The following is a 21,379-nucleotide window of genomic DNA, read 5'->3' as shown; positions in this document are numbered from 1 at the left end:
CACAATTGGTGGCTGACTAAATACTTTTTTGCCCCACTGTAGCAACTTAAAGTGATTGTGGCTTCACTGTGATAGTAATATTGTGTGAATTTATAGAAACTGCCCTCCGAAAGCCACTAACCTTTCTGGCTCCTCCCGGTTTCATTTCATAAACATCAATGGTGTAATTTGATCGCCGTCCAAACGAGTCGAACTGAATATTTCCCGTCATACCCTGAACCTGAACCTGCAGGAGGAAAGCACACAGGAACAGTAACACCCACAAAATAACAAGCACGACAAAAAAGGAAAGCATGATACAACATAATGGAAGTATCATAACCATATAGACCTTATGTAGCCCGCCTCTTTTCAGCACTGTGTTCATTCACTAGTGACATTTGATATGGTATCTGCTTCAAACATGACAATGCTCATAATAACTTTTGTTAACTCTACAATAAGTAAATCCACTTCACCAGCTTATTTTTAACTCTTTAACAGCAATGCAATTGAAATATACAGAAACTACCACAAAAACGAAAGTAAACACACACAGTTCAAAAGATGGCTGTAAGCTTGTTTCTCTGGCGCATAAGGTCTACAGGGAAAAATTACTGTTGCACATTCATTAAAGTGCCCCTATTATGGATTTTTGAACATTACCTTTCCTGCAGTGTGTAACAAAGTGAATGAAAACATCCTGCCAAGTTTTAAATCTGAAAGTGCACCGCGTATAAAGTTATTGTCTCTCAAAAGAAAGAGTCGACTCTGAATCATTGAAACGAGTCCTTTTTAAAACGAATCCCAAGTCTTTCATGTTGATGTCAAAATGAAACATTAGCATATTGCCCGCCCACTTGTCGGTCTTTTTGCATTGATCTGAATGAAAATGTAAATTCATTCTTTGCCACTAGGTGCTGCTTTTGGATGGGTAAAAAAAAAAACGGATAGCTGTTTCCCTGGTAACGCTGTACACAAAGCAGCACTGCGCTCACAAACGCTGCTTTATCAGGCATTACAGGCAAGATGAAATGAAAATTAGACTGTGACGAGTGGGGCGAGGCCGAGAGCCGTAGGAACGGAGCGAGGCCGGTGGAGTAATTGATAATGAGCGACACCTGCACCACTCACCGGTCTTGAGTCTCACGGAGGAGCTCCGGAAGGATAAAAGGGAGGAGTGACGACAGTGTCGGAGGAGAGAGGACCAGGCCTGGATTTTATTTTGTGTTTTGGTTCTGTTTGTGCGCGACAGTCATCCGCGAGGGGCTGTCACGCTATTTTGTGTTTATTTATTTTATTAAAGTTTTGTTGAAGTGTTCGCCGGTTCCCGCCGCCTCCTTCCCGTGACTACGAACTTTGTTACAGAGACCAATCACCGCTGATTAGCGTCACGCAAAGGAGGGGTTTGGAAAAATTAATCGTTAAACGAATCGATTGGGAGCCCTTGAGTAAGTAAGGTAAAAATAAATGCATATTATAAGACAATGAAAGTGTTTTTTGACCTTGCATGCATGTCAACCTGTTGTTGGGGACTCCCAAAACCAAAATATGAACCTTTCATAACCCATAATAGGGGCACTTTAAAAAACGTGAACAGCTTTTTCCTATTTCTGAGGCCCTTTTTGGACCCCTCCTACCATTTTGAGAGCTCTCTCAATATCGATTCCCTGGCTCCATGGTACAGCCGGGTTAGCAAGGCAATCGCCTGCACTCCCTCGACGAGAAATATCAACACGCTGACGTCTCAAATACCGAAATGCTTCGGCTATCACCAGGATGGCATCGTGTGTCAGTGCAGAAGTGTACTAAACATGACAACAAACAGATAAATGTATGTACACATCAGTATAAACCGAGAACCACACAAATATTTTCTATTTGATTCAACACTCAGTGAACAGTTGAAAGAGGTGCATTATGGGAGAATTTAAGCAATACTGACATGAAACAACAAAAAGAGAAGATTAATGAAACTACTGCATATTAAACTCATCAAAATACGTTCTCATAAATTACACGTAAACAAATACAAATATACTCTGCAGACATATTCACAATTGGCACACTCATAAATAAACACATCACAAATGCACATAAATAAGCATAGAAATAAAGAGAGACAGAGACCTTCAGGGGAGTGTTTCTAGACTCTGGGAACTCTCTCTCATCGAGTCGCTCCCAGCGCTGAAGGAATTGCTGCACGATCGGGCTATCAGGACTTATGATTTGGAATCCGGTGATATTTGCCCCGCCTGAGAACACCTTATCCAAACTCATGTTAGAGAATCCCTGCAGAGAGCGAGGGTTAGTGGTCAAAAGTGAAGGTTAAGAAAGAAGAGATCTGGGCATGTGTGTGTATTTTCTCACAAGATTAGCCAGGATGTAATGATATCCTCGACTGTTCTTTCCTGAGACAACGACCTGGAAATAGAATGAAAGAATGTCACCCAGCATTATGTCTGATTGTTTATGCAGACCATGAGATCAAAGTGAACGAATCACAGATTAAACTGGCAAACGACAAATTAAAAGCAAAAGCCTGAAAAACTGCTCAGGGGTGATTCTGAAACTATATGGGCACTCTGTGGTCCCAGCGATGAAAAAAAGGTGGAAAGCTTGCCTGCGTTTTTCTTTTTATTAATAGTAAATAGCTGAAAAAATGTTCTGGGGAAAAATAATTGTTTCTTTTTATTAATAGCATAGCTGAATATTAGGGGGAAAAAATAAAAACTATAGGCCATGAGTGACAAGGACTTTTATTGTCATTTAATGGAAAAACGGTTCAGCCGTGCCATGGAGTATTTAATTCAAAAGCATAATGTAAGGCAAAAAACAAAAATACATTTATTTTAAATTAAAGAAAAAAATTCTAACATCTAATTGAAAGATTACTTCTTTTTTGGGATTTCTTAATAAAATTATAATTATTATATTATTATTATAATTATATAATTGTTATAATTTCAAAATAAAAAATTTATACAAATTAAAATGAACAAAAATATATAGACATAGAATATGTCAAAGTGACAAAAACACAAAATATTACTACAGAAAATATATATAAAAAAAACTAATTAAAAACTTTACATTTAAATTTGTTGAATTAACTTTAAAACTGACTTATCTTAAAAATTAAGTTACATTTTTACCCATTTTAAAATATTAATAAACACTATAATAGCATCCTAATTATACTAAAAATAACACTGTTCAGCACTCAAACAATACTTCCCCCAAAAATTTCATTAATGCAACATTTTTAACGGTGGTGGTAACAACAATGTCCAAATGGCAGTTATAAATACATAAAAAATACAACACAACATTCCATCTATGGAAATGTGTTTAAATTGTTTTTTGATTAAACAAATCAGGTCAGTAGTAGTGCCCATTTTTACATAATCAGAAATGAAAGAACTGTCTCCATTGTCCTGCTTGAACCTGTTGGGCACAGCGGAGCTGTTACAATACTGCGTCATCCCACACATCACAGGACTGTGTTATTATAATTTATTGTTCTACAAAGGTGCAGCACTTGAATACATTGGCAATCTAGAAAATTTTAATGCCGTGCCAGTAAAGCTCTGCTGACTCTTAGGCACACCATAAAGGTACGACTCAACCACACCCACACGCACACAGCTATTGATTTACAAATAGCAGCAGACAGCCAGTCTGCTGGAAGCGCAACGCTCTGATTAGCTTTCTCTGAGTGCTGATTGATCTACTCGTGGATTTCATTATCTCTGTGACCTCCTAATGACACAAACACACACACTCTTTCCTCTGCATGCATATGTGTGTGTGTGGGAAAAAGCTAGGAAAGCAGAGACAGAGGGAAAAAACAGAAAGAGACAAACAGAATCGGAGAATGTAACAGTACCTTTGAGAGCTGTATTTTTGGATGAGAGGAAAGGGAGTATTTTTAGTTTTCTCACTGTTCCCTTGTTACAGGACGCTGTGCCCTACTTACACAAACACACGCATGCTCTCACACACACTATTTTTTCACCTTATTTGCTAACAACGGTTGAATTTTGGAAAGGTATTAATCAATACCATAAAGCTGAGACAGAACCGTTCATGAACTACTGCCACGACAGATGAAATGAAGTCTGAATATGTCTTTTTATGTACCTGCTCTAGAATACTGTTAATACGTTCAACCTCACAGTCGATAAGGAAACGCTTCTCCTGCCGACGATCCATTTCTTCAATAATGCGCCGGTATTCCAGCGGATCCACTATGTTCCCCACCGAACGTGCCGTCACCTGCCAATTATTCATCACCGCAGATTCCATGATGGCCTGTAGGATGGTAAACCCTGAAACAGAGAATAATACATGGTGTAAAATACACCGCTACGAAGGGCCTGTGTAGATGTAGTCCCAGGGCAGAATTGGGCCAGAATGATGGAGCAAGTACTGCTTCATTTCTCTCTCTGGTTTGAGAACACAGAGGAACTGCTGATGCAGTGCAAATCTGAAGGGATGAAAGGAGGGAAGGCAGAGAAAGAAGTATGGTGAATGTAATTACTGCAACTCTACACTAATGATGCTAATGCAATGGCAGAACGCACATATTTTATATATATATATAACATACATACATTTGTGCATATGTGTGCAGGTGCGTATTAGGCCTTCATTCATATATTTGAGATATGCTCCACTATAGATCAGATCCATTGCAGATGATATCTTTACACTACAACTAGTCAGGTCTTCTGCAATACATCAGACCCACTGCAGCACAAATCAGACCCCTGCAGAGGCACCCCACCCCAGCCAGTGAGGGTTTGTTAGGTTTCCCTCCAAACTAAATTTACTTAAAAAAATAAATAAAAAATAAAAATCTTTTTTTTTTTTATACAAATAAAAAAATTCATTACTTTTATGGGAAGTGATGCAAAACAGAAAACAAATCATTTATTTGGTATTTTTAATGATACCAACATTTAAAATATACATAAAATATAATAAAAATATAAATACATTCTATTTTTTTAGATTTCTTTTAGGTGTTTTATTTATTTCACAAATGTACAATTTTTTATGCAATATACCCAAAAATGCCCTCAGTGCCTTAAACCTAGTTTAATTATTTAACATTATTTAATATATTACAAAATTCAATGGCTGATCATGAATATACATGACATTTCTGTACATTTGTTTATCTGTGATTTGTCCAAACTGAGGGACAACTTTGAAATTTTTTTTTTTTTTGCATAAATAGTCAAGTCAAGTCACCATTATTTATATAGCGCTTTTAACAATACAGATTGTGTCAAAGCAACTGAACAGCATTAATTAGGAAAATAGTGTCAATAATGCAAAATGACAATAGTAAACAAATTTTTCAGTTAAAGACAGTTCATCATTGAATTCAGTGATGTTAACATCCAGTTCAGTTTAAATAATATCTTAAGTTGTTTCAGGGTTGGCATCATCTGAGCTCCTCTGAGGGGTTGCATCATCTCAATAGACAACAGAGACACTCACAGAAAAAAAAAAAGGATACAAAAGCGGTCACTGGTGAGGTACCCTTTAAAAAGGTACACCTTATTTACCTTACTTAGCCCTAAGATTGAATATTAGTTCCTTAAAAATGTACAAATTGTGTACATTGTAGTTCATTTTGAAAGGGTACTGCCCCAGTGACTGCTTTTGCATCTTTTTTCCTAAGAGTGTACCCACAGGTGTACTTAACCCAGAATTCCCATTAAAGGATTCAAAGCACATACAAAGTAACAAATGTTCACTAACACCCTTTATAACCGCCAGCTCAAGGCCATACAGGGCACAAATCAGCCCTGTTCCATTCTGTCTCGTTTTTAGCCCTGTGATCACATTCATTATGGGACAACACGCACACACATTCAATCATTATTTAATTAGCATACGTCCTGGAGTGCCAGGCCACCAGGCTGTTTAGCCGTGACCAATTAATCAAGACTGACAGCTCGCAGAAAGGTGAGAATTCAAATGACACACATACACTCAAGCACTTCAACTCTTAAAGTCATACATGTTAGCATAAGTGGAAGGCCATGTGTCAGACCTGCAAAGGTCTATTAAAGATGGGTTAATTAAACGTGAGTTTCTCATTAGCAGTTTAAGAGGGTCTTGTTAAACATTGCACGGACTAAATCTTTTACAGTACCTTCGTTAAATATCTCTTAACCTCTGTCACGGTTTTATTTTTTCAAATTATGTACTTGGCCTTTTACATTTTTTTTATTGAGAGTCTCTGCCAAACATTGCGGCACTCAATAGCACAAATCAATGTCTTAGAGCGTTTATGTTAACCAGCAAGCCAAGGCTCATGCAGATTTTGTTATTCGTCACTGTTTAGCGTATTTAACAGATGCACGAGCCCTGTGATGATGTAAAACCATTTAAAGTTTGGCACCACCAGCTCAACTCCCTGCTGACAGTAGCGGGTGTTTTCAAGGGTGGCAACAGATTGAAACGGTCTGTACTATATCATGATTTGAGAATGATCCAAAGAGCATCTAGTGCTAAACCGTAATTTTACAAAGCCACGAGAATGAAAAAAGAAAAAGAAAAAAGGACTTTATTCAACAATTTGTCTCCTCCGCATCACCCTGTAGCACCATTTTGGGAAGTATTAGCTGGACGTAAACAGCGTATGCTGTTCTAATGCGGAGGAGATGAATTGTTGAATAAAGTGTTTTTTTTTTCTTTTGCACACAAAAAGTATTCTCGTTGCTTTGTAAAATTACGGTTGAACCCCTGATGTCACCTGGATTATTTTACAGATCTCCTTGCTACGTTTCTGGACTTGGGAACATTTCAGTTGTATTGCTGTCTATGCATGGTCAGACAGCTCTCAGATTCCATCAAAAATATCTTAATTTGTGTTCCGAAGATGAACAAAGGTGTCACGAGTTTGAAACGACATGAGGGTAGGGCTGGACAATAATTCAATATCAATATGCATCGCGATATAATTTTTTTCAATAAAGGTGATATGATTTTTAAACACATTTCCGATATACATTACCAGTGTTTCCCATACATTGATTTATTTGTGGCGTTTGACTTCATTGAATAAACATGAGCACTGCACGTTTCAAAATCAAAATGCGTCGCGGGTGTTTTATATGAATGTATATCTGAAGGGAACCGACTGTCTTCAGAATAGTTTAGATGGCATTTTTATCTGATAAAGTAGCGTTCATGAGCAGAGCTGCTTTGTTTACAGCCATTACTGGAGAAACCGCTAGTTCTGCCGCTCTCACAGCGCCTCCTGCCGGCAGACAAGCAGTTTGCATTTTCAATAATAAACCCATTTCCAGCAACATGCTTTTGTTGTTGCTCTATTTTTTTGTTTTCTGAAGCAACTCGGAGCATGTTTCATACTCGTTTATCCTGGTTAATGCACGTTTCAATCTATAAGAATAATCAGCCTATACTACCAGTCAAAGGTTTTTGAACTGCAAGAGTTTTAATGTTTCTTAAATAATTATCTCTGCTCACCAAGCCTGCATTTATTTGATCCAAAATGCACCAAAAGCAGTAACATTTTGAAAAATTTTTGCTATTTAAAATAACTGTTTAAAGTACCTTTTTCAATTTTACTTGAGTGAAAGTACAAAAGTACTCGATTTTTTTATGTACTTAAGTATAAAAGTACTGATAGATAGATTTATTTTGCAATTGTACATAGGCTACTTAATTTACTTTTATATTAGCACATATTTTTTATAATCCTACTGCTCAAAATACCTGAGATTTTCCCAAAATAACCACTATATGGAGTCAAGATATATTTTTGTTGTTGATATGGACTTCATTGACGAGAGTGATGTAGCAATGTTCACTATGAAGCTTACACTGCGATGTACCTGAGAGAAAACAGATCTGACCATCTGATTTTCACTAGTAAGAAAAAAAGTGTTTTAAAGCTTGTTGTTTTGCAGAACATCACAGTTACATATGACATGAGAATAAGGCCTGAAGTTAGGAAGAACATTTTAAGGAAAATATAATTATATTTTCATAATGATTTTTCTCAAACCTTGTCTGTGGTGTAAAAACACCCCTGGCCAAATCCCCCCAGAGGGCATCACTTCCCACTTTGATATTTACTGTAGTTACCATGTTCTGAACATCACATCCTTTCTTTCCCCCAGATGTAATCTATCTAGGTGGTTGAATAAAATATTTGGACTTTATATCTAAAAAGTACCTCAACTTAGCACCAGCAAGCTTGTTAGCTAGACAGTTAGCATCGGCTAACAATATTTACTTATTTTCAGTATGGTTATGATTAATAAACATTCATATCTGTCTACTCGACTAGTTAATCCAAACAATATAAAAATGTATACTGTTGATAAACAATATAAAAACAGACGGGCTAAATGTGTAGCATTTTAATAAAACTGTTAACGTTACGGCAGCGGGGAATATGAACGTGCATGAGTTATGTTACTTAGTCTGTGTTATTTGAATGTTTCGGGGTTTTTTAACCTAAAACATAGAGACACAGATGTTGATGTGTCTGCATTCAAGCATTTCAGTGGGCTTAAATAGATCACCCTTTACAGCAGATTTAGATCACAAACAACTGACAGTTTTGACCTAAATATGATTTTCAGTTACAATAATTAATCCTAAAATTCGACATTAGTAACTTACTTTTAGCAGCATCAGTCACGCGCGTGGTTCTTACTTGTGAATTCAGTTCACTGGAGACTCGCACTAAACGGTTCATTTGAATCAGTGAGTTGTCGACTCGAGAACAGCTGCAATCGGTTAATTCTAATTCGTGAATGAATCGTTTGTGCGATTTGCGAACCGATTTAAAAGGTTCATTGAAAAGAATCAGTTCGTTCTTGGATCAGACACCGCTTCTGCGTGTCGGAGCAAGTGATATATTATAAGAAGTAACGATATGTTTTATGAAATGTAGTGAAGTAAAAAGTACGATCTTATGCTTTGGAATGTAGTGAAGTAAAAGTAAAAGTTACTCAACATAAAACTACTCCAGTAAAGTACAGATACTTGAAAAATTTACTTAAGTACAGTAACGAAGTAAAGCTACTCTGTTACTGTCCACCACTGTCTGGAACACAAACACAGAGAAAAACTTTCCTCCAATATACCAGTGTTTGATGCTACTATGTCTTTAACAGGAATTTGCAAACCAAAATCTGATTTTTTAAAAAATATTTTTGTGAACAAAAGCAGACATTAGAGCTACACAACTCATATAACAGCTATAAAAACTCAATGTGCCTTCTAAAAATCGAAACAATTAAGACACTAAGATACATATTTATGTATTGGCGCAAGCGACAATACAGGTGACAATGAGCCATAGACATTTATTTGATAGCATAGATCATATGTTCACACTGCATCGAGTGCAGCACACAAATTCTATTTACTGAAAGAATCCGCTACGCATATTATGAATGATCTGGAAAGGAAGCGAATGGAAAAGGATAAAGAAAGCATCCATGATTTTGACCATAATCTGTTTGTTTTGGTGCACTTTCTCACAACACACCCCACAATGATTACATATTAGGCGAGTAGGTAGAGAGCCTTTTGTGCCTGTATGAGCATCTACACTATGAAAGAATCAGGTTAAATGCATTTTTGACTACTTCTGGAAGTGGTTGAAAGCTGACAAGCTCAAAACGATTAAGACCCCTTTACACTTATATTTAGCGTCATCCACTTATGATCGGATCAACAAAAATGCATATTAATAGCAGGTGTAAACAGGGCCAGGACATTTGGTCCGCTTAAACCCCAAACGTTTTTTTAAAGATTTATTTTTGCCTTTTTATTAGGATAGGACAGCATATAAGACAGGAAACAAAGTGGGAGAGAGGGAGGGTGGATGGGATTGGGAAAGGTCCATGAGCCGGGACTTGAACTCAGGACGCCCAAAATGCAAAGGTACGCTGCCCAAGAGGCTACTGGTGCCAACAAGCATCCACTTTTGCTCTCAAAATCCAATCAACAAGCAATGCATAGAACCAAGTCCCCTTTTGCAATAAGCGGTTACATCCAGAATCAAAATACTGAAGAAAAGATCTGTTGCTAGTGCTACTTCAAAGGGATAGTTCACCCAAAAATTAAAGTTGTCATCATTTATTCACCCTCATGTTGTTCCAAACTTATATACTTTCTTTCTTCTGCAGAACACAAAAGAACATATTTTGAAGAATGTAGGTAATCAAACACTTTTCTCAATTTCACTTTGGTCAAACTATACCTTTAAGTGCTCAAATACTTACAGTATATGTGTTTGTGTGTATTTACTCACCTCTATCAGTATCATACAGGTAGACAAATTTCTCCCATTTGTAATGGGCTAGCAAACTGAGCAGCGCTCCCCGGAGGCTCGGCCTCATCTGCAGGACAAACTGCACATCCGTGTCCGTGGGAAAAGATGGAGTGATGAAGGAGGTGTGCAGAGCGCCGCAGAACGACGTTAATGTGTTCATTGACCTCCTGTCGTAGAATCCAAATATTGCATATACACCCCTGGAGAACTGAGAACAGACTGCCAGACCAAGAGAGAGACGGAAGCAGAGTCAGTGTACATTTTAGGATAAACAATCATTAAGGCACACAAACACTCATAAGGATTACGTATTATGATGATCTCTACTGAGTGTGTGTACTTGTGTGTGTGTATCTAAGCCTTCAAAAACGATCTGAAGAGACAATAGCCTTTTCGCAGAAATGGAAAGGTTATGACATCAGGTTTAATGTCACAGGCTGCATGTATTGCAATACAATGTTATTTATTTATTTTAAATACTCTAAATGCAGTTGTCATCTAAATTATTTAAAGATAAACTGCAAATGTTTCTAAATCTGGCAACCATGTAGCTAAGCTGACAGTAGACGGATTGAGTTCACTGACGTCTCTACAGCAATATAGGAAAGAATGCTCAGAAAAGTCCGTGTTAAGCATTAATTCAGCTTTAGTGCTGTCTTATTAACTGAATATTTACAACCTTATGTTATCCAGAGGGAGGACATTTGTACTGTTTGTCTGTTTCCTGAAGCAAATGATTTTTGCCTTACACAAACACCTGCTTCTTGAAAAGTAAGAGAGCGAGGGAGAGAATAGGAGAGACTAGACTATGGCACGAATAGAGGTTAGTCAATTCTAGGAAAAGGAACGAAAGGGACAAATGTTCCTAAATGTGTCCAGAAGACATACAAACAAAAAAAGCATGAAAAAGAAATAGGTGGCATGTGGACATGAGGGAGAAAAAGGAGGAAAACACAAGCAAATGTCACATTACTCAGAGAGCCCGGAGGTTCAAAATCATCACACATAGATGAACACGCATTCACGGCCTACACTGCAAAAGCATACATGCTCAAACACTCATACAGCAAAGCAAATACATTCATACACAATTGAGAGCTTTAGTACAACACAGAACACCTCTGCAAACACTGTAAGAGACTACATACAAACAAACACACACACTTAGCCCTAAACATAAAGCCATATCCACCATAGACACCAAAGATGACACGTCCTCAATATTCAAATTAGTGGTAGATCAAAATGGGATTTTTATACGCAGATTTTTAATGCAGTAAAATCGTTACCGATGCTCTCCTCTGTACCATCCAGCACTTCACACTCCAGTCCTGTAGGTGGCGGAAGCCCTGTATGTTACACTGGAAAGCAATGCTGCCCACCACCATTTTATTTCTGAAATTGATTTTTTGAGTGACACATTTTTTGTGGCCAAAAATCTCAGAAATGAGTTAGCATTTCACAACTTCTGGTTCCATCCTCCCTAAGTCAATGAACTTTTTGAATGGGTTTTTGGTTAAATGTCCACAATAAGGTCTGTTAACACAAGCTCAAGATATTCTACAACATATAAAGCAAATAATACAGTACGTGATTTTTTAAAAGCTTTTAATTGTCTTGAAAAAGGCAGTTGATAACAAGTGGCTAAATATGATTATACAGATGTTGGGACACCGAACAGGAAAACTCTTCTACTTACTAGTTAGCTTTCACAACTTTGTTGTTTATAACCACACTCTTGCAAACTATTCTAACTTTTTAAAATAAAGACTGAAAGAGCTGTCAAAAGCTTAGTGATGGTGACACTGATGTCATGAGACTGCGTTTTACTTCTGGCAGTTGTATTTAGGCTTCAAAATTCCTAAGTTGTGTTCATTTGTGAAGATAATCATGATGCAAAAACGTGTATGAATCAAACATGTTGTTCACAGTGCTTATTTTCTGCAACAATCCAAATGATAAAGGAAAAACCCTATTCATTTTTGCTCGAGGGATCATTTTTGATCTATTAGGTTGTTCTTCACCAAAACCAATCAAAGCACTTGGGCAGTGATCAGTGAGATGCAAATATTCATTAGCTGACACTATTGGGTGTTTTGGTAACCGTTCAAGTGAGTCAAGATGCACTATCATTGTCCTGAATTCACCAATTGGATATTCATGAAACGTGTCAGAAGAAGAAAGAAAATCATACTGAGAATATCTACACACAAATTGGAGCATTGTATTTGTGTGGGTTTTAGTGTGCGAGTTTGTGTTTTAGGTGGTCCTGCCCTGTTCTCTTTCTATATTGATCGCGCCTCAGTGGAAAGCAGCTCTCACCATGAGAGAACAAATGATCACTGCAGTTCAGAGAGACACATTCAGACTTACTCACTCTCTCATTCAGTCCTTAAAGTTGAAGTTTTTGTTACAATGCTTTCTACTATCTCAGCTTAAAGGGTTAGTTCACCAAAAAATGAAAATTACCCCATGATTTACTTACCCTCAAGCCATCCTAGATGTATATGACTTTCTTCTTTCAGACGAATACAATCGGAGTTATATTAAAAAACATCCTGGCTCTTCCAAGCTTTATAATAGGAGTGGATGGTAGCCCAAAATCCCCAAATTTTAACCAATCCATTATAAAAGAAGTCCACACGGCTCCGGGGGTTAATAAAGGCTTCCCGAAGCGAAGCGATGCGTTTGTGTAAGAAAAATATCCATATTTACAACTTTATAAACCTTAATCTCTAACTTCCGCTAACTGTCATATACATATTCACGAGAGAGTGGCGTCCAGTGGATGACGTATGCGTAGCGTAAACTCTAGTGACAATATGCTAGTCTCACGAGAAACAAGTTGTGTTTACAATGTCCTCTTGGCTTATATTGAAATCCTCTGACATTTTTCTTTACAAATCCTCGTTTTGTACTACTAATTCGTGGCCGGTGTTTTGTTTTGCTCTCTCCTCTGCGCTTCCACGTTCGTCACTTCCGCGTTCGCCTACGTGCTACGTCATCCGCTGGACGCCACTCTCTCGTGTGTATGTGTGTATGACAGTTAGCGGAAGCTAGAGATTAAGGTTTATAAAGTTGTAAATATGGATATTTTTCTTACACAAACGCATCGCGTCGCTTCAGAAGGCCTTTATTAACCCCCCGAATTCGTGTGGACTTCTTTTATAATCAATTGGTTCAATTTTTTGGACTTCAAATTTTGGGCTACCATCCACTCCCATTATAAAGCTGGGAAGAGCCAGGATGTTTTTTAATGCAACTCCGATTGTATTCGTCTGAAAGAAGAATGTCATATACACCTAGGATGGCTTGATGGTGAGTAAATCATGGGGTAATTTTCATTTTTGGGTGAACTATCCCTTTAATATAGTCATCTACGAGCAAGACATTTTTGTAGGTTGATTTTCCTGAAAAGTGTAAACACTCTATATCGACAATATTGACAAATATTGTTCAGCTTGTTTGAGAAGCACAACACAACAACACTGGCTTGACTAATAATGTGATTTTAGGGCAGGACTATCTGTTTGTCAGACAAATTACAGACAGGGGAAGTGTCAATTTAAATACATAATCAACAGTTAGGACAATAAGGACTGCCAGATGGCCGGGGTCAGCGTGAAAGATGCTCGGGACAGCGGACGGATTTGTCACTGGTCTGATCGGGCCACTGCTACATCCTCACAAAAGTTCATCATTTGCACGTGTTTTTATGCCTTGCCAATTTAAACATTCAATCGATTTTAAAGCATTCAAGCGCAAGAATATTCAAATGCAATTCAGTATCTGTGCAAACCCCGAATGGAGCTGTCTTTTGCAACTGCTTGTGCTTTAATGGACAAATACACCTGGCCAATTTGAACTTCCAAGCTATTTTAAAGAATTCAAGCACAAGACGACGTGAATAACGACTCCATTCAGTGTGTTTTGTGCGCAAAGCGCGCACACATAGAGCCGCATGTCAAACAACGCGAGAGCCCCTTATTTTCTTTCTACGTCTTCTTGCGCTTGAATGGACAAATACATACAAAACATACATACAAGGGAAAAAGGAAATCGCTCACTTTTGTAGCTTTAACAGTGACTAATCTATATTTAATTTATACAGTGAAAATATGTGACGTCATTTTACATTTTATTATTCAATTTCTGTACTTTAACAACTACAAACCTACCTAAAGCATTGTTTAATTTTTATCTTTGTTCTGTTTATTTATGTGCTAATTTAGAAAAAAAATGATTAATCTACCAGTTGTTGATTCGATGGAGACAGACATGAATGTGGGCTTGCAGTCGATTGAAAGAAATGGGCGGAGTTTATTACAGGACAAACTTATTACATAAATCACCAGAGAGAAGTCTGATGTTCCACTGGAATATTAAGCTATGACATTTTAATAAATGAAATGGAAGGATTGTTTAATAAACCAATAACATGCATTTAGAAATCTCCATTTCATGCCAACCAAGTTATTTTTGCAATTCCAATTGGCGATGCTAGTGGCGTAGAAATTACACAGAGACAAGGTAATGATTACGTGTCTCCCTCTCGCTCTGTTTTTCTCTCCTTCATTTGTTCTTCTAACTGAGCCAGCAGGTTACATCTACTTATTGCCATTCTTTTCATCGGTCTTTCGAATGCTCCAGGGAGCAATAAAGAAAAAAAAACGATGAGAAGACGGAAAACCGTAGAGAGGGAGCGAGAGCAAAAGAGTGAATGAAAAATAACCTGTTTACAGACCCCCTGACCCCTACAGTTTTCTCTCCACGATGCAGATTGCCTCAATTAAAACAGCAGGGTCACTGCATACGTAAGCTGTCAAAACCTTTTTCTCAGGAACCGTTCGACGCACAACTCACTCTCACAGCGCTGTGAGCGACTGTTACTAAACCAGCTCACCTGACTAATACAAGCACTGCATGCAAATGTGTGTGTGCTCTGATTCAAAGACATCCCCAGAGAGAAAAATAAGTGTCTGTCTCTATTTATGAACAGTTCTCGCATCACTGTTAAAGCACTTTGTCCTTCCTGTCATGTTATTCCTGAATATGTACTTTGAGCTTTGAGAGCATCTCCGCAGAGTTTATTCATTAAACTTTAAAATCACCTTCAGAGGCTGAGAGGTTACGAGCATACCTCTCCACTCGCAAACTCTTTTTATTTATATTTTTAAAAGCCCAGCTGTTTTCGTCTGATGGACCAACCAGATGCCTGAAGCAATGTGTGTGTATGTGTGTTAATGCAGTGAAGAAAGATCAATGACTGCAGCAATAACACCATGATAAGCCAGGAAACCAAAAGCTCACAAACACTGTCTCTCACACAGACACGCTCAGATGAGCAGCCAGGCCAGTCAGAGACACAAAATGGTAATGACAGCAGCTGTAAACAGGCATTTTATAATGATGGTAAAGCTCTCTCACTCTCTTGCACACATACACACACCCTAACCCTTGCACTGGTTTGGGCATGTGTGCAAATGTCAGCCTGCACTCATCATCATCTCTCTCTCAGTCTATCTCTCCATTATCAAGACCTGAGTCTTATGTCACAGAAGAGTTTTTCATGTTTTCTTCTCTCCATTTCTCTTTTTCGCCAACTTCTCACACTATCAGTCTTTATCTGCTCTCTTTTCTTCTTGCTTTGTGACATTGCAACTAAATTATTGGTTCTTTCAAATTAAAACCTCTGCTTTTTGTCACCTCCAACCCAATCCTACGTTTACTACAAATAAACTGTACTGTACATGGTTGCATTTTATTTTATGAATTCACCTGAGAGACTCTTCAGATGAGAGAAACAGAGCAGGTGTCTGTTAATGTTGCCCATGACTAAAATAACACTAAATGCAATGAACTTTAAAACTTTCAATAACAGACAGTAAACCTCTTTCAGTAAACAAGAGGATTCGGAGTGACATACCAGAAACAGAACAGATCAGCAGTCTTCTTTAATACGTAATGGGCAGAGAAATGACAGAAAACAAGACTCGTGATGTGAGTGAATACTGCACATGCTTGTAATGAGACCTACTTCCACGCAATAGAATTTTCTTAACACCTACATTGTGAACATGATCAAGGTCCTGTGACTCATTGCTTGAATAGCTTTTGGTTTGTTTTAAAAATTAGAATCTGAGGGTTGTCTCCTGCCTCCTCACAATATGTCCCTACCAAGTTGAAAACCAAATCTACGCCCTTGGTGAGATTAAGGAGCGTTTATTCTATTCTTTTATATTTAGATAGATAGATAGATAGATATGGGTGAATTCAGCTTAACTGAAACAGTCATCTCAATATGGCAAAAAACTGTCCAAATTTACCTCAATTATAGCCTATACATTGTTATTATAACGCTCTATGAACGGTTAAAGGAGAACAGGTGCGGTGCGTCCCGCAGAATTGTATGTGGAAAAAGGAGCAAAGACTCACACGCGTGCGTGACTGAAAAGCTATTGGATGATTCCAGATTGTCCACGTTATAATTCAGATGAAAGGGCTTCTCGGTGATGTTCTGATTGGTGTTGTATAGTTGAACGGCGAAGCGGAACGCGCTGTGCTCCTGGACCGTGGAGCGCATGAAGAGACCACCTGCATGCGAGATCAGATCAGTTAAGAGCATTTACTTGACTTTAGACTTGTTCGAGTGTGAGATAGTAGTAAGAATAGTAGTAGCAGTAGTAACATTCACATCATTTACACTCTGTTTGGCGCAAACTTCTCGTATGCGTGTCTGTGGGTGATGCTGCAGCAGGTAGATGAAGATCTCGGCGCGTTTGCAAGGAAAAAGATGTTTAATCTTTTGATCATTAAATAATCAACTCGCTTACCGATATTGATCTGGTTTGGAAAGCCTGCCTGGGTTTGTAGCACCAGCCACGGCAGGAGCAGGACGCTGGCGTGCGCTCGCCGCCGCATTTTGTCGCCGACCTCTAGAAATCTTCAGCTCACGCGTAACATCCAGACCGACGACAAAATCCGCCAGATGCGCACCGACTCCCTCACGCGATGCCGGAGAGGCGCATTCAGGCTACAGGACGGGCAAACAAGCGAGAGAGCTTCTCAATTCAGGACAGCGCTGCGGATCGTCCAATCGGACCGCTGATCAAACTTGATGTGACGTGAAATTACAACAGCGCCACTGCGGACCCCGCGTGCGCAGTCCGCATACAGCTCACAAACAGCGGCAGGCGACCCTAAGAACAGTCCACTTCAAAGACGTCGTTTAAACCCCTTATATTCCGCGCAAATCCTGTGTGCATTCAGTGGCAAATCAACACAAAAATATAAAGTTCTCACAACCTTCCCACACCCGCGCGTTAGTCATATAGTGTGAAAGTATCTGTGGAAATACGAGAGATTTTGATTTACGAGATCGGAATTTCTAACAGAAGATGAATATTTGATGTCGAATAGAGGTGATCTCTGCAGGCTGTAAACTTGAGGTCATTAGTAAACACACTGCACTGCGTGTGTGTAAACAATATAGGGATGGGCGATACCACTTATTTTGTTTTCCATACGATACCGATATTTTTCAAGGCAGTATCGTAGATACCGATACTTCTGAACTAAACTTTTAAATGATGCAATTTATTAAATCAATCAGAGTAGACTGCGCTTGTCGAAAGGAGGGACTTTGTAGAAAACGAAGCGTTTGAGAGAGGCGGGGCATAGAGGACCTACAATAATGTACAGTATTTGAAAATTTTGTTTTTTGAACATTAAAGCATGTCAACATATTCTGTTACACCAAATACACAAAATAATGATCTTTAAAAAAGCATCATATGACCCCTTCAAAGAATTGTGTTATAATAACCCCTACAAATACAACTCATTATATACACCATAAACACTTTAAAGGAGACAGACATGTAGATGTTTTTGAAATATGTTTTCTCTGTTTTGGAGGGATGATTATTTTTAAATCATGTTTATTGCATCATAATTTGTTAATACTTTACTATATTTAAGGGTGGATAATTTTATCAGTTGTACGTGGTTCAAATGTGTTTTTTGTTTACACATGATTCAAATCTACAAATACTACAGTGGAACTACGGTCACTTTAGTAAAACCATAGTTCATTATCATAAGGGACTGCCAGTGACAGACTGTTGCATGCATAAAATGCAACCTTTTTGTTCTGACAGTGCATGATTTCTATTAACATTACAGAATAGAACATGATCAGTATTATCTTTCAACGTTCAATTTAAATAAATGTAATTGCACAAACTATGTAGGCTACGATTTCAATTTGTTTATTGTGAAATAACTCAAACATGTTTGTTTTTTTCTGTCCTCTGATAAGTATTGTTCAGGGCTACCGTTCCCAAAAGCTTTAATGCGCTCTTATGATACTTTTGGGAAACGCAGCATTATTATTATTATTTTAAATAAACAAAATCACTGGTAAATAAAACACACCTTAGTATCGATATTTTTAGTTTGAGTAAAAATATCGATATATCGATACTTAGGATCGATACGCCCATCCCTAGTAAACAATTCACATTTGTGCTTTCCCTCAAAATCTATCAGGAGATGCTTGCTGTTTGAAGAGTCTTCGTGATTTAATATCATCCGTGTATTATTTTCTTGTAGCCTACGTGTTTATCTATTTTGTCCCGTGCCTATCACTATACAAGTGATTTGTTTTTTCTTTTTTAATCCTCTGATCTGTTTGATCGCTGCTGTTGGCTGTGTGTGTGTGAAGTCTGTCTCTGGAGTGCTTCAGATAACACAAGCTGTCTTTTTGAGCTTCTAAGAACTGACTGACTCGTATAATGAAAACGTGTTCATCTATAATAATGTTTTCATGCATTTAGGCTGTTTACGCCATTATATGATCTTCTTGAAAGAGAAAAGCTCTCTGCAGGTGCCTGTAATTGTGATATGCCTCCGCATTTTCAGCCTTGGCATCACCCAAAACTGAAAGCTCACAGCTCTGAGCTGGATATGGCTGACTAACAGCGACCCAGATTTCATCAGCTCCTTATTTCCTATGCGTGTGTGTGTAGGCTATACTGACCATACAAGCCATGCCTGTGTTTGCTGTGCCAGATTTATCAGACCGACTCTCTTGTTGAATGCAGACACACATACACACTCTCACAAACATCTCACTCACTCATGGCCGTACCCAGTCTTTGAAAATTAGTGAGGTCCGGGCGGTTGGGGATGATGGGGGACTTCCTACTTTATTAACTTTCTAAAGTGTTAAATTAAGTGGAAAAGAAAAGTCTAAAAACGCTAATAATGGCTGGATCTGGCAACACGGAGGCTGCGCCAGCGCCCTCACTCACAACTCTATCAAGACTCGTTTACTCCGCCTGGGACCCTTATTTTGTTTTCGATACAATACCGATATTTTTCAAGGCAGTATCGTCGATATCGATACTTCTGCACTAAACTTTTAAATTATGGAATTTATTAAATTATGAAATTACTAAGAGTAAAATGGGTAATGAAAACCACTTAACTTTGTTTAAAACGCATTTTAACCCGTTTAATCCCAAATTTTCCCCAGATATCCAAAATGATGTGTCATTAGTAACCCTTTGAAATAATAATAAAAAAAAATTGGGGGGAGGAGTGTGAAAATTTGTATTTTATGGTCAGTCACAATTGTAACCGGTGGGATAATGTGTATACTGAATTAACATATTTCTGCAGTCTTAAAAATTGTTATACATATTAGCCCAGCTATTTTAAACTGTTTGATCACATTCTAGGGTTACTGTTATGCATAAAAAATATATATGGGGAAGTCGTGGCCTAATGGTTATAGAGTCAGACTCATTAGCCAAAGGTTGTGGGTTCGAGTCTCGTACTGGCAGTGGGGGGAGTGAATGTACAGCGCTTTCTCCCACCTTCAATACCATGACTGAGGTGCCCTTGAGCAAGGCACCGAACCCCCAACTGCTCCCCGGGTGCCGCAGCATAAATGGCTGCCCACTGCTCCGGGTGTGTATTCACGGTTTGTGTGTGTTCACTGCTGTGTGTGTGCACTTAGGATGGGTTAAATGCAGAGCACTAATTCCAAGTATGGGTCGCCATACTTGGCCACATGTCACTTCACTTATACAACATTGATAGGAATACTGAGATCAAATACAAAAAAATACAACCATAATTTCAAAAATGTTACTTTTTTGTAACATATATCATCACATTTTTACATTAGTATTCAACATTAATATTCTAACTTATTTGTAACATTTGAACTTTTGATTTAGTGCAATATTTTGTACTGCCTTTAGGGACTGCCGGTGAATGGCTGTTGCATGCATAAAATGCAACCTTTTTATTCTGACAGTGTATGATTTCTATTAACATTACAGAATAGAACATGATCAATATTAGCTTTCAATGTTCAATTTAAATAATTGTAATTGCACAAACTATGTAGGCTACAATTTCAATTTGTTTATTGTGAAATAACTCAAATTTATTATTTTTTTTCTGTCCTCTGATAAGCATTGTTCAGGGCTGCCATTCCCAAAAGCTTTAATGCTTTCTTATGATACTTTTGGGAAACACAGCCCTGTTTGAATGCACTGTCAGCAGTGAGTGAATGCGCTCTGTGATTGATTGGTTTCAACATTTGCGTGTGTTCAGATGAGCAGGAAAATAGTTCTATCCTACACAATTACTCGCTAACAAAGGTTATTCGTCCAATTCAATGCATATTGTATGCATTATTATTATTATTATTTTTGTTAAATAAACAAAATCACTGGTAAATAAAACACACCTTAGTATCGATATTTTTTGTTTGAGTATCGATACTTTCGATACTCGCGTCAGTATCGATATATCGATACTTCGGATCGATACGTCCATCCCAACAGCGATCATTTCTGTACAACATTCTTGCAAACTGTCTAAACTGAATTATACATGTCATGCAGGAATTCATATAAGGAGTTTAACAGCAAATTAGTCAAAGAACACATTTTTTTTTTTGAACATGAAAAATTTACAGAGGTCCGGACCTCGGTGGACTCATAGCTGGTTATGGGCCTGCACTCACTCACATTCAAAACACAC

The 21,379-nt window shown here is 38.0% G+C and overlaps 1 protein-coding gene across 5 annotated transcripts in view; it reads right to left on the bottom strand.

Annotated features, from left to right (window-relative positions):
• Positions 1-17,486, bottom strand: part of gria3a (glutamate receptor, ionotropic, AMPA 3a) — a 41,706-nt gene extending 24,220 nt beyond the window's left edge. For 3 of the 5 annotated variants that reach the window (XM_016288198.1, XM_016288199.1, XM_016288200.1), the window contains exons 1-8: positions 17,152-17,486; positions 16,754-16,912; positions 10,298-10,537; positions 4,123-4,310; positions 2,350-2,403; positions 2,110-2,271; positions 1,620-1,787; positions 122-226 (exon numbers count right to left, since the gene is read on the bottom strand). In XM_016288198.1, coding sequence (XP_016143684.1) covers positions 122-226; positions 1,620-1,787; positions 2,110-2,271; positions 2,350-2,403; positions 4,123-4,310; positions 10,298-10,537; positions 16,754-16,912; positions 17,152-17,239 — 1,164 coding nt within the window. In that variant the 5' untranslated portion in view covers positions 17,240-17,486. The remainder of the gene's footprint in view (positions 1-121; positions 227-1,619; positions 1,788-2,109; positions 2,272-2,349; positions 2,404-4,122; positions 4,311-10,297; positions 10,538-16,753; positions 16,913-17,151) is intronic. The other 2 variants (XM_016288196.1, XM_016288197.1) reach the window with 1 other exon arrangement.
• Positions 17,487-21,379: the final 3,893 nt, after the last annotated feature.

This window comes from Sinocyclocheilus grahami, unplaced genomic scaffold (assembly GCF_001515645.1).
Source record: "Sinocyclocheilus grahami isolate Dianchi unplaced genomic scaffold, SAMN03320097.WGS_v1.1 scaffold230.1, whole genome shotgun sequence".
NCBI lineage: Eukaryota > Metazoa > Chordata > Actinopteri > Cypriniformes > Cyprinidae > Sinocyclocheilus > Sinocyclocheilus grahami.
The sequence above is the reverse complement of the archived record's forward strand: the minus strand, read 5'-3'. Positions and strand labels throughout refer to the sequence as shown.